Below are 12,679 nucleotides of genomic sequence, written 5' to 3'. Positions count from 1 at the left end.
CCGGTTCACCCAGTCCTGCCATCACCTTTTACCTTGGCCATCAGTTCATTCATTCCATAAGTCACATCCACCTCTTTCCTGTGAAATCTCTCACCCATTAATTCAGCCAACCCAAGACGTTTTTACACATTCTCTCGGCCATTAAACTATTTCTTCAGCCAGTAAATCCCATATTCTCTCAGCCATTAATTCACCCATTCCATCAGCCATTAATTAAACCAATCCCTTAGCCATTATTTCACCAGCCCTAATACACCAGTTCTTTCATTTTAATACAGATTCCTTAAGTAATGAGTTCACCCTTTCCCTCAGCCATTGATACAGCCAGTCCCTTAGTCATGAATTCAACCAATCCTGCAGCTATTACCTCAGCCAATTCCTCAGTGATTATCGGAGCCATTTCCACAGACTTTGATACACCAATTCCTCTATTAATATACACATTCCCCCATCCATTAATTCACCCATTCCCTAGCCATTAATTCAGTCAATCCCTCAGCCATGAATTCACAAATGTCCTCAGCCACTAATACACCAATTCCCTAATGCCTAACACCCTGACTTTCTAGTTAGTAGTTCAGCCATGTCCTCATGCCATGAATACGCTCATTCCCTATGTCACTTATAAACCCATTCACTCAACCATAAGTTCAGTTACCTCAATCTTTAGTCACAGATCACCGAACCCGTAATTTATCCACTCCTTCAGCCACTAATTCACCCATGATTTCAGCCACTAATTCTCTACCACTTATTCAGCCAATCCATCAATCATTAATTTACCCAAACCCTGAATCATTCACTCACCTATTCCTTCAGCCATTAATTCGCCATTCCCTCAGCCACCAATACACCAATTTTCTCATGCCTAAACAGCCTGTTCTCTTAGTGACTAGGTCACCCATTCCCTTGTGCCAGCATAGAGCCACTGCCTCAGCCATTACCTCACCCACTCCCCCTCAGCCATTTTTCAAACACTCCCTCAGCTGTCAGTTCACCCATTCCCTCTGCCATTCATATACCGATTCTCTCATCTCTAGTACAGATTCCTTCAGCCACTGATTCAACCATTCCCCCAGCCATCAAGTCACCCACTCCCTCATGCCATTAATTCGCCCATTCTCTCATGCCGCTAATTCACCCATGCCGTCATGCCATTAACATAACCATTCCCTAGGCCACTACTTTCGGAGTAGGCGATGGCACCCCACTCCAGTACTCTTGCCTGGAAAATCCCATGGACGGAGGAGCCCGGTAGGCTGCAGTCCGTGGGGTCGCTAAGAGTCGGACACGACTGAGCGGCTTCACTTTCACTTTTCACTTTCATGCATTGGAGAAGGAAATGGCAACCCACTCTAGTGTTCTTGCCTGGAGAATCCCAGGGACAGGGGAGCCTGGTAGCTGCCGTCTATGGGGTCGCACAGAGTCGGACACGACTGAAGTGACTTAGCATAGCATAGCATAGGCCACTACTTCACCCATTTCCTCTCCATTAATTCACCCTCCTCTCAGGCATTATTTCACTATTCCTCCAGCCATTACTACACTCGTTGCTTCATGCCTTTAATACACCCGTTCTCTCAGCCATGAATTCACCCATTCCTTAATTCCATTCATTACACCCATTCCCCCAAACATTAATGCAGCCATTCACTCTGCCATTATATCATCCGTTCACTCTGCCATGAATACACCCATTGTTTCATGCTATTTAATACACCTATTTCCTCAGCCATTAATTCAAACATTCCGTCAGTCATTAATCCACCCATTCCCTCAGCCATGAACACATCCATTTCCCCCATGGGAGGACTTCAGATGGCACCACTTGAGGCCATCTTCTGCTGCCAACAATGTTTCATTCCACCCAAACAGCCATTTCAGTAAGAGCAGAAACACTGAACCAGCATTTTTATAATAAAGATTTCACATACCACGCAGAACAACAAGGATAATGATGGTGATGATGATATTGGCTATAAGACGACACCAGATTTCCCGTTTTTCTTAAACAAAACTCTGAAATCTGCCCACAAGTGATCCTCCTGCCCAGGGTGGGAGTCGGTGGCAGCCCTTCTAAACAAGATTCTCACCAGTGGCCACAGCCCTCTCCTTCTGTCTACCCACACTGAATCATTTTTCTCAGCTTCGGCCCAATTCTCTCACTCTGTCACCTGTCCAGCCTCAGATGTGCCTGAGTTTGCAGCCTCAGCTCATTCACAGCCACCCACGCCATGGTACATCCCCCACCCCCACCCATTCATTGTCACACCCAGTCATCTGTGCCCAGCAGCTGTGGGCAGGGCCTGTTGGGTCCAGGTCTCGCTCAAACTCTAGCAGACCTCACAAGAGCCTTTGGAGAAGGCCAGACCTGGGGACAGAGACACATCTGCCATCTTCCCCCCCGCCACCCCACATCTTCATTCAAGGGCTCTCCACCAGCAGCCCCTGGGTGGCATCCTTGGCTGGAGGGAGCACCAGATTGCCAGCTGGGCACCGTCTGGTTGGCGTGGGTAGGCGGGGACCAGGGCCCTCACCCGAGTTGTCCTCATCCTTGCGGATCTTTAGCTTCACCAGGTCCTCACACTGGCGCAGGATTTGCACAGCGTCCTCCATGGGACAGTTGTCCAGGCGGATGTTGTCAATGGCCAGCAGCTTGTCCCCTGGCTCGAGGGTGCCGGTCCTGCAGGAGCAGGGAGGGGACATGGAGGACTGGGCACATGCAGGCGCCCAGCCCACCCCCGTGGGCCAGCCCCCTGCCCTGCCAGGGGCCCCCCTACCTGTGCGCCACACTGCCTTTCTTGATGTCAGAGATGACCAGGGGCTCCCCTCGCTTCCTGCTGGCCGCTAGGGGAAAGAAGCCAAAAGCCCATCCTTGGCCACCTTGGCCTCAGGGTCCCAGGAGTTGGGCGTGGACTCGGAGCCCCATGCCCCGCTTCCCATGCCCCGCTTCCCATGCCTCCCAGGCTGGGTGGACTGTGAGCAAACCAGCTCCCCTCTCTGTGCCTCAGTTTCCCCTCTGTAATATGGGGATGAGGCCACAGAGTTCACAGGGACATCCAAGATTAACTAGATGAAGCAGGACACCTCCCACACTCAGCTCATTCTCCAGCACATGGAGCTCCCTGAGGGGCTGTGTCTGGCTGGTGTCTGTGTTCCCAGCAATGGGCAGACAGGCCCAGGTTCCAGAACCAAGTGACTCTTAACAGCTGAGTTCTTCCTTGCCCGCTGCAGGGAATGCTGGCTGGGAACACTACAACAGGATCCTGCTGGGGAATGGCCTTTAGTTGAGGGAGCAGCCTCACCCAAAACAATGTCTACATCCATCGACCGGTCCACTCGGCAGTGCCAAGGCCCAGCTCCCAGCCTCTATGCAGGACAACTCCCACAGAAAGTGAAAGTATTAGTCACTCAGTCATGTCCGACTCTGCAACCCCATGGACTGTAGCCCACCAGGCTCTTCTGTCCATGGAATTCTCCAGGCAAGAATACCAGAGTGGGTAGCCATTCCCTTCTCCCAGGGATCTTCTTGATACTTGGATTGAACCCACATTTTCTGTATTGGCAGGCAGATTCTTTACTGTCTGAGCCACCAGGGAAGCCTCAGCTCCCGCAGCCTCCCCAGCAAAGAAGACTGGGGGAGCCCTCTACTGAGTACATCACAGCCTAGCTCCTCCCACTGCCTGGTCCTATAGTCGCCTCCACCCACAGGTGTTGATCCTAAGAGCCCGCCTCAATAAGGCCCGTCTACATCACTCCTTGTGGGAGAGGCTATTTCCCAGGGAACACGATCTAAGACAATGAGGGGCTGAGTTTTCCTGCAGAAAGACTCCATTTGGGTTAATGGGTTTTCCCATGAGTGATCAGGTGTAAAGCGGTCCCTCTAGCCCAAACAGCACCTTTGCAAATGAGACAAAGGGGCCCCATCTAATTAGTCTGTTGAGAAAATGTCAGAAAAGTCTAAGTCTACCTTGAATGGGCACCTTGCGTCATGTACAACCTGCGCACTGCACCTGGTGGCCCTGCCCAGAGGTTCCTGGGCTGGAAGCACCTTCTCCCCAGTGACTGCTTCAACTTCCACCACCACTGGCTGCGGGGTCTGGGGCCAGAAGGAGCTGCAGCACCAGCCCTTCTGGACAGCTGCTCCTCCAGGGTGTGATGGGGAGATGGCAGGAGAGGAAGTCAGAGGGGGCTTCCCCAGTGGCTCAGTGGTAAAGAATCTGCCTGCAATGCAGGAGCCACAGGAGATGCGGGTTTGATCCCTGGGTCGGGAAGATCCCCTGAAGATGGGCATAGCAATCCACTCCAGCATTCTTGCCTGGAGAATCCCAAGTACAGAGGAGTCTGGTAGACTACAGGCCATAGGGTTGCAAAGAGTTGGACATGACTGAAGCGACTTCACATGCACGCACACACAAAGTCAAAGGACTTCGGCTTTTCCGGAGTGAGATGAGGGCTGGGGGAGGGTCTGTGACCGTTCCTGTACCTTCTTCTTTCCATTCTGCAGTCCCTCACTTTCACTCCTTTGACAAACATGAATTAAGCACTGACTATGTTCCAGGCCTTTCCTGGGCCCTGGGAATACAGAGGCAACAGAAAACCAAACCTGGGCCACGTGACTGGTGCCTCATAAAACCACTTAACCACCCCTGGAGACTAAATAGGCCAGGAGACTCCTACTGTGCAAAGAAAACCGAGGCTTCCAGAAGCCTTGCCTGAGGACACGCACTGCAGACAGAGGGAAGTCAGGTCAGCCAGCCCCCTCTCCCACCCAGAGTCTTCCCCTGATTGCCTCGTGCTGGGTGGACTCGGGGCAGGCTGGAGGGCGCACAGGACGGGGACTCACAGCTGATGGTGATGCCCAGCTCCACGCCGCGCCTCTTGGGCAGCTTCACGTGGAAGGTGCCGCTGCTCGGGATGACGGACTCTGGGTGCAAACAGACACAAACCTGGGAGACTCAAGTGAATAGCCTCAGGGAGTCCGCACCCCACACTCATTCTGGTCCAGTGGAGAGGGATGCTAAACACAACCCCATCCTGCTTCCTCTACCCACAGAAGAAACTGAGGCACGGTGCACCGATTTGTCCCAGAAAAGCACCCACCGGGTCAGAGCAGAGTCAGGATTGGTACCCCGACCTACAGCTGCCACTGGGGCCCCCTAGCCCGGCCCAAGCCATTCGGATCCAGCAAGGATTTAAAGGGCACCTCTCACATGACGGACCTCAGCTGGTGCTTCCAGGAGCTTCATCTCATCTCATCTCAACAACACCCCTTGGGATAGAGGATTCTATCCACTTTACACTGTTTTTACCCTGGGGAAAACTGAGGATGGAGGAGCACAAGCCCTGTCCGAAATTACACGGTGTCCAAATCAGGAGCCAGAATTCTAACCGAGTTGTTTGGGGATCTTTGCATAAACCCTCACCTCCCCCACCCGCGGCTCCTGTTCCCTTGCAAAAACCCTCATTCACACTGGCGTGTGCAATTTCTTCACTCCCGCCCCGTGCCTTTCTCCCAGCGTTCTGGGGACACGCTGCAAACGCGGAAAGAAGCGGGGAAGGAGGTGGGAGGAGCAGGGTGGAGAAAGGGGTCGCGAAGGAAACGAGGAAGCCGCAGGTACCCACTCACCGGCCACGTCAAACTCCACCTCCAGCACGACCTTGTGGGCCAGCGCCGCGTCCCGCAACAGCTGGTTGGCCTCCTCCATCGTCCCGTCCTCGGTGGCGATGCCGTTAATGGCTAGGACGCGGTCCCCTACCTGCAGCAGTCCACACCTGAACCGGAGAGAGAAGCGGCCCCTTTCGAAGCCAGAAACTGGCTGCGCAGGAGCAGTGCCAGGCCCCGCCCACATCCCGGGCGGGGGCGGGGTTTGGGCGGGGCGGGGTTTGGGCGGGGCGGAGAGAGGAGCGGCTCCTTTGGAAGTCAGGAACTGGCGGCCCAGGAGCAGGGCCAGGCCCCGCCCATATCCCAGGACGAGGGCGGGGCCTGGGCGGGGCTGGGCGGGGCTGGTAGCGCCCCGCCCCGCCCCGTACGGCGCCAGCGGCAGCTCCTCAGGCCGTTTACCCGCTCAGGCCATTTACCCGGGACACTGGCTATAAGGGATGCCCTCGCTGGGCCTCAGTTTCTCTGTCCCGTGGGGATGATGCCATGCCTCAGGAGATGTATATACAGGACTCGGACTTCAGACCACACTGGGGTTCGTGTCATGGGTCACTCCCAAGCTGTGTGACCCTGGGCAGGTGAATCAGCTTCTCTGAGCCTCAGACCCCTCATCTACAAAACGGGGCTGGCGACGGGGTGGACCGTGATGGATGTAAGATACACCTGTGCAGCCAGGCTAAGCGTGTGACTGGACTTCCCAGGCTGTCCGTGAGGCCCCACCCCACCGAATTGGAGAATGGCAGGCCCACGGCGAGGGGGCAGTAGGCTCACCTCTCCGCCGGGCTGTCAGGCTCAATAAAACGCACGAGGGGTGGGGAGGACAAGGTCTCGGTGGCGAAGATGCCGCCCTGGAGTTGGAGGCCGAAGCCGCTGAGGGGGTCTCCGCAGAGCACGACCTCCGTGGTCTCCGTGTGCACAATCTGTCCGCCTGGCCCCACCGTGCTGGAGGCCAGCGACACTGCGGGGCAGACGGGCACGGCGCTCAGGGCACTGTCCCGGGGGTTACTTCCTGCCAAAGCCCACCCACCCTCGGCGGGACCACCTGGAGTCGGAGAGGGCACGTGAGTGGGAGGCCCGCCCCGCCCCGGGGCGGGGCCAAGTCGCGGCCCATTCTGAACTTTGGGGTCATGGGTTCCACCTGGCAGAGCTGCGCCCAGGATCCAGGAAGACAGCTCCTGGAATGCCATGTTATAAAACAGGCTCTGAGGGTCCGTGATATGACGTCCTGTGATGTTGTGTGATGTTATGCCGTGCTCAGTCGCTAAGTCGTGTCCTACGCCTTGCAACTCCGGGCTGTAGCCCTCCAGGCACCTTTGTCCATGGGATTTCCCAGGCAACAATACTGGAATGGGTTGCCATGCCCTTCTCCAGGGGATCTTCCCGACCCAAGGATCAAACCCGTGTCTCCTGTGTTAGCAGATGGATGCTTTACCCCTGAGAGTGCGGAAGCCCTGTGTGATGTTATACTTCAACTTATTTTATTATTGTATCATATATCAAATATCACATTATATTACTATTAGATGCGATAGTATATATTATGCCATTTTTGGCAACAGCTTTATTGAGATATAGTTCAGCTTCCACAGTATTCACCCACAGAATGTACAATTCAATGGGTTTTAGTAAATATATTGATTATTTAGTATATTCAAGTTGTACAACCATTCCCTCAATTAATTTTAGCATTTTCAATCCCTCAAAGAAACCCTGTTTCCATTAGTCACTCAAATCCTCCTGTTTCTCCCAGCCCTGAGCATACTTTCTTGTGTCTATAGATTTGCCTGTTCTGGACATCTCATATCAATGGAATCATACTATAAATGGTCTTTTGTATGTGGTTTCTTTCACTTAGCATGTTTTCAGGGTTCATCCATGTAGCATAGATCAAGATGTCCTCCTTCTTGAGGCTAATATCCCACTGTATGATGGTACCACATTTTTTAAAATTCATCCATTGATGGACATCTGGGTTATTCCCACCTTTTGGATATTATGAATGACACTGTATAAACATTCATAAATATGTTTTAGGGTGAATATGACATATGTTTTCATTTCTCCTGGGTATTTATTTAACAGTGGAATTTCTGTGTCACATGATAACTCCATGTTTCACTATTTAATATGTTATTTAACATATTGTATTTTATATTCCACATATAAAATATATTTGTATTATTAATATGGATATTGGATATCATTTATTAAATAAAACTTATATAATTCTATTAGTTATACCATTGTGTCTTTATATATTATTTTCCTATATTATTATATATCATACATTATAATATGTATAACCTACTTTATTGTTGGATATATTGTATTATTATATTTCTATTCATTATTTTTTTCATGATTACATCACCAATGATAAAAATGGTATTTGGAACATTGGAAGTATTCAAAATTTTTTATTTAACTAATTAGTCGTTATCATCAAGGAAGGAGACAGGTAAGGGGTCCCAAGAGTCTCCAGGCTCCATAAGCTCCTGCCTGTGAAAAATATTTCTGAATCTCTTCACCTACATACCTGCTGCTTCAGTGGGTGACGATGGTGGCTGGTAAAGTTGTATTTTCTCTATCACCTGACTCTGAATTCTGTTTCTCTTTTCGCCTTGGCTGCCAGGAAGCTCATAACCATGTTTAGCGCCTTTCAGTGCCAAACTGACTTATGTTTCCCTCTTCCCTCACCTGGTTCAATCCTAAATGGCCCAGTTTGACCCTCCATTCTTCCTGGAGGCCTCTGCAATTCACATGGAAAGAGGCTGGGAACACTCTACGTCAACAAAGGAAAGATTCTTCCCAGGCAAGATTTCAAAATTCAGGGCCCTGGACTTCCCTGGTGGTCCAATGGCTAAGACTCAGCACTCTCAACACAAGGGTCCTGGGTTTGATCCCTGGTCAGGGAACTAGATCCCACATGGTGCAACTAAGACCTGGGGCGGCCAAATAAATAAATATTAAAGAAAAAAATTCTGGGCAATCTTATGACTTTTTGCTACTTCCACAGGTCTCCTGCATTATCGTTCATTACTATTCTTTTAAAAAACACTTAAGGGACTTCCCTGGTGGTCCAGTGGTTAAAAGTCTGCCTTGTGATGCAAGGGACACAATCTCTGGTCAGGGAACTAAGACCCCACATGCTGCAGAGCAACTGGGTCTGTGTACCACGACGGCTGAGCCCACCCGCCACAACTAGAGAGAGGATCTGTGTGCCGCAACAAAAGATCCCATGTGCTGAAACCAAGACCCAATGCAGCCAAATAAATAAAAACTAAATAATTTTTAAAATTTTTAAATAAAAAATTCTTACATGCCTTCATTTCAAAAGGAACTATATATATTGATCACAAATAAAGAAAAGGGTCAACAAGCAAAAGTTGAGTCGAAATATATACCTAATAAAACTAAATATTACTATATTCTGGATGGCTAGTTTCAGGCCTGGATGGCTAGTTTTCACTGCCTTAGGGAAAATTAACAAATGTCAGAAGGGTGGTAAAGACAAAGTAACACCACCCCCTGGAATGGATCAGAGGGTTGAAGAAGAGAAAAATGAAAGGAAGTTACTCTGAGACCTTCACACAAATCTGAAAAAGGCAGCCTTTCCTCAGGACACTTTGCCACCACCTGCTGGGAATTTTTCATGATAAAATTACAAGACAAAGTGTACAAATTCACTGGCACTCCTCAGGAGAGCCCTTGTGCAGTGCGCAACCTACCCAACCATCCTCAGCAACCTGGTGTACCACATACTCTATGGAATGCCGCCTCCCCACCCCCGGCCCTGCCCCAAATACCCCACACGTTGGCAAATCTCTCTCTCAGGCATACCGGCAGCCCAGAGGGGAGAGAAGAGACCACGGCTTACATGAGCTCTTGTGTTCCCTTCTCCGCGGCCGCCTCCGCCCCATTGTGGTCCGGGGGCTCATGGGCTGGGATCCACGAGGCAGGGTGCTGGGGTTGGTGCAAGAAAAGGCGTGGTTCACGGTCGGCGAGGAGAAGGGAGATGAGGATAAGGCTGGGGAGATGAGAGCACAGACCCATGAGCCCAGCACAGCCCTCCACCCCACCCCAGGGAGACACAGGGGTGCCTCCTCCGCCCCGACCATGCTCACTGTGTGACCTCAGGCCTGTCTCTCCCTCTCTGGGCCTCAAAGCTTACAGGCTTTTCACAGACCTGGTGAAACCCAGCTGCCAGACAGGGGCCCCTCACTTCTCTGAGTCTCGGCTTCCTTCCCTATAAAACAGGCTCCAGCCCCTCCCCAGGGACAGAGGAGAGTGACCGCGGGGAGGGCACTTTACAGCGGTTCTGGTCCTGGCCGGCAGGGGCGGCCCAGGTGGGCGTCCTGCAGCGGCCGGGCTGGGGGCTGTGGCAGGAGGGCACGCAGGGGTCCCAGCGATGCGGCTGCTCGCTCCTCTGCACCTTCACTGCGGCGGAGGAAGAGGAGAGACAGGCGTTAGGGGCTGGGCGGGTCTGGGCTCCATGCCCCTGGAGGATGAGCTCCGTCTGCCCAGCAAGGGGAGGAGAGCGGGAACAGAAGGTCTGGAGTTTCTGAGCCAGGCTGGGCATTCCAGACTTTGCCCACATGTCCCGGACGCCCGCTGTGTGCCGGGCCCTGTGCTCAGGGCTCAGCTACGCAGCAGCCTGAGAGGCAGGGATCCGAGAGGGAAAGCCACACCAGCCCACAGCTGGGAGGGCTGGAGGAGCAGGATGTGAACCAGGCCAACCGGCCGGTCAGCTCCAAGGAGTGCAGCTGGCAGACGGTGACCAGCTGGAGCACCTCCGGGGACTGCGGTCATGCTGTAGCCTGGGCAGCCTTGGCCTGGGGCTGGTCAAGCAGGGCACCAGGGCCGGGTGTTTCTGCCCCATGCTGGGCTCTCGGGGGCCACGTGGGTCCCTGTTGGATTGGCCCAGGCTTGCAAGGACCCACATCGCAGTCTAAGTCTGTCCCCCCTCAACCTTTCATGGGCCTCGACTTCAGTGAACTCTTGACTCCAGCTAAGCATCTGCTTCCCAGGGGAGCCCACGGACCCTGCCTCTCTCACCTCCCTGACCTGGTCCTCCTCCCTGCAGCCCCAGACCCCATTCTGGCTCTTCCTTCTGCTGCAGGACTTTGTGGGGAGTCGGGGGGTGGGGGATGTCCAGCCTGGGGCAGCATGCTCTTGGATGGACGGACGAGGTCCCTGTGATCTCAGCCCATTGATTCTACCTCCCTGTGTGGCGTTCCCACTGCCACCCAAGGGCTGGGCCGACTCTGGGGCCAGGACCTGAGTCCAATCCCGGCTCCATGGCTGATGAGCTGCGGGACTGGGACAAGTCCCTGCGCCCTGCCCTGTGCCTCGCTGTCATAACTGTAAAATGGGACAAGGCGGCTACTTCCCAGGGAAGCTGGGAGGATAGAAGGAGTTACCACATGGGCTTGGCAGACGTTTATTTAGGGAGAGCCAAGGGGACTGTCGGCAGCCAAGTGTCATCAGAAGGACCTGCACTGGTCAGACCCTCAGAGCCTCCATACTGACCTTGTAGACGTGTCACGGGGGTATACCCAGATGATCCCTGGGAAGCCCCAGCAGCACAGCAGCGGGTGGGAGAACAGATGCTGGGACATCTGAGGGACTCACAGGGGTGGCTCTAGGCCCTCCTGACTGCCTGGCTGCCTCCTCTGGACCTGCTGAGGGCCCTGGGGTGAGCCCACGGGTCCAAATTCTGAGTAGCACAGGGCACAGAAGGACTATCCCCTCCCTTGTTCCAGCCCTCATACTTCTATTAATGCAACCAGTGATGGATCTAGCTTTGGGGGTATCCACACCAGCAAACTGTCAGATCAGAAAGTGTGAAAGTGTTCGTTGCTCAATCCTGTCTGACTCTTTGTGACCCCATGGACTGTAGCCCACCAGGCTCCTCCATCCATGGGATTTTCCAGGCAAGAATATTGGAGTGGGTTGCCATTTAAACACCCAAGTTATTTATCTGCCCTATTTCCCCACCCTTAGCTGCTGCACTTGATACTTTGAGCGTCCCTGTGGGACTGGACATTTGTTCCGCTAAATGCTAGCCTGCCCCTTAGCCCTCAGGGTTGAGCCCTGAGGTCTGCAGGGGACTCACCTGCCTCTGAGGGCTTGAGGGGCCGCCGGCTCTGGGGCGCAGGCAGGATCTCCAGCCGCACTTTCTCCGACACGCTGGCCAGGAGCTTGGTGGCTTCAAGCAGCGAGCAGTGTTCAGTGCTGGTACCGTCGATGGACAGGATGTGGTCTCCGGCATGCAGGGCCCCACTCCTGGCCGGGTCAGGGAGCAAAGGGGAAAGGGTACAGCCAGACAGCTCCAGACGATTCTCTCCCTGCACCCCTCCAACACACACCACGGCAGCTCCCAGCAGGTGCCCCACCTGTCCACCACGCTGGCCGGCTTGATGCGGTCGATGGTGATGACAGGCTTGTTCCGGTGGGAGCCGGTGGTGAGGGAGATCCCCAGGGCTGACCCTGGCGTCTTGGTGATTTCCACTATTAAGGGCCCCGAAGCGTTGGCCACCGTGTCTGATACGTGGAAGGAAAGAGGAGTTTGAGATGCAAATAATTCAGCACCTTCCTCCGTCTCAGTTTAATTCTCACTGCCAGGGAGGGATCACTGCATCCACTTTACAAACAAGAAAACTGAGGCGCCTGGAGGCAAAGGCCTCGTCCAAGTTCACATGGCCACTCAGTGGCAGAGGAGGGTCAGGAATTCAGGTTTCAGAGAGGCTCTGATCCCAAGGCTTTGCTGAACAGTACTAATTTGCTCACATATATTGAGAGCCTGCGCTTCCCAGATGGTGCTAGTGGTAAAGAATCTGCCTGCCAATGCAGGAGACATAAAGAGACTCAGGTTTGATCCCTGGGTCAGGAAGATCCCCCGCAGGAGGGCATGACAACCCACTCCAGTATTCTTGCCTGGAGAATCCCATGGACAGAGGAGCCTGGCGAGCTACAGTCCATGGAGCCACAAAGAGTCAGACATGACGGCAGCAACTG

The 12,679-nt window shown here is 53.2% G+C and overlaps 1 protein-coding gene across 5 annotated transcripts in view; it reads right to left on the bottom strand.

Moving 5' to 3' along the window:
* The window catches only part of GRIP2 (glutamate receptor interacting protein 2), a 46,462-nt gene that overhangs the window by 17,126 nt on the left and 16,657 nt on the right, over positions 1-12,679 (bottom strand). For 3 of the 5 annotated variants that reach the window (XM_055557319.1, XM_055557322.1, XM_055557323.1), the window contains exons 8-16: positions 12,058-12,205; positions 11,778-11,947; positions 9,974-10,099; positions 9,540-9,689; positions 6,434-6,620; positions 5,630-5,775; positions 4,847-4,927; positions 2,781-2,847; positions 2,538-2,683 (exon numbers count right to left, since the gene is read on the bottom strand). In XM_055557319.1, coding sequence (XP_055413294.1) covers positions 2,538-2,683; positions 2,781-2,847; positions 4,847-4,927; positions 5,630-5,775; positions 6,434-6,620; positions 9,540-9,689; positions 9,974-10,099; positions 11,778-11,947; positions 12,058-12,205 — 1,221 coding nt within the window. The remainder of the gene's footprint in view (positions 1-2,537; positions 2,684-2,780; positions 2,848-4,846; positions 4,928-5,629; positions 5,776-6,433; positions 6,621-9,539; positions 9,690-9,973; positions 10,100-11,777; positions 11,948-12,057; positions 12,206-12,679) is intronic. The other 2 variants (XM_055557320.1, XM_055557321.1) reach the window with 2 other exon arrangements.

The sequence above is a fragment of the Bubalus kerabau genome, chromosome 20, assembly GCF_029407905.1.
Source record: "Bubalus kerabau isolate K-KA32 ecotype Philippines breed swamp buffalo chromosome 20, PCC_UOA_SB_1v2, whole genome shotgun sequence".
Classification (NCBI taxonomy): Eukaryota; Metazoa; Chordata; class Mammalia; order Artiodactyla; family Bovidae; genus Bubalus; species Bubalus kerabau.
The sequence above is the reverse complement of the archived record's forward strand: the minus strand, read 5'-3'. Positions and strand labels throughout refer to the sequence as shown.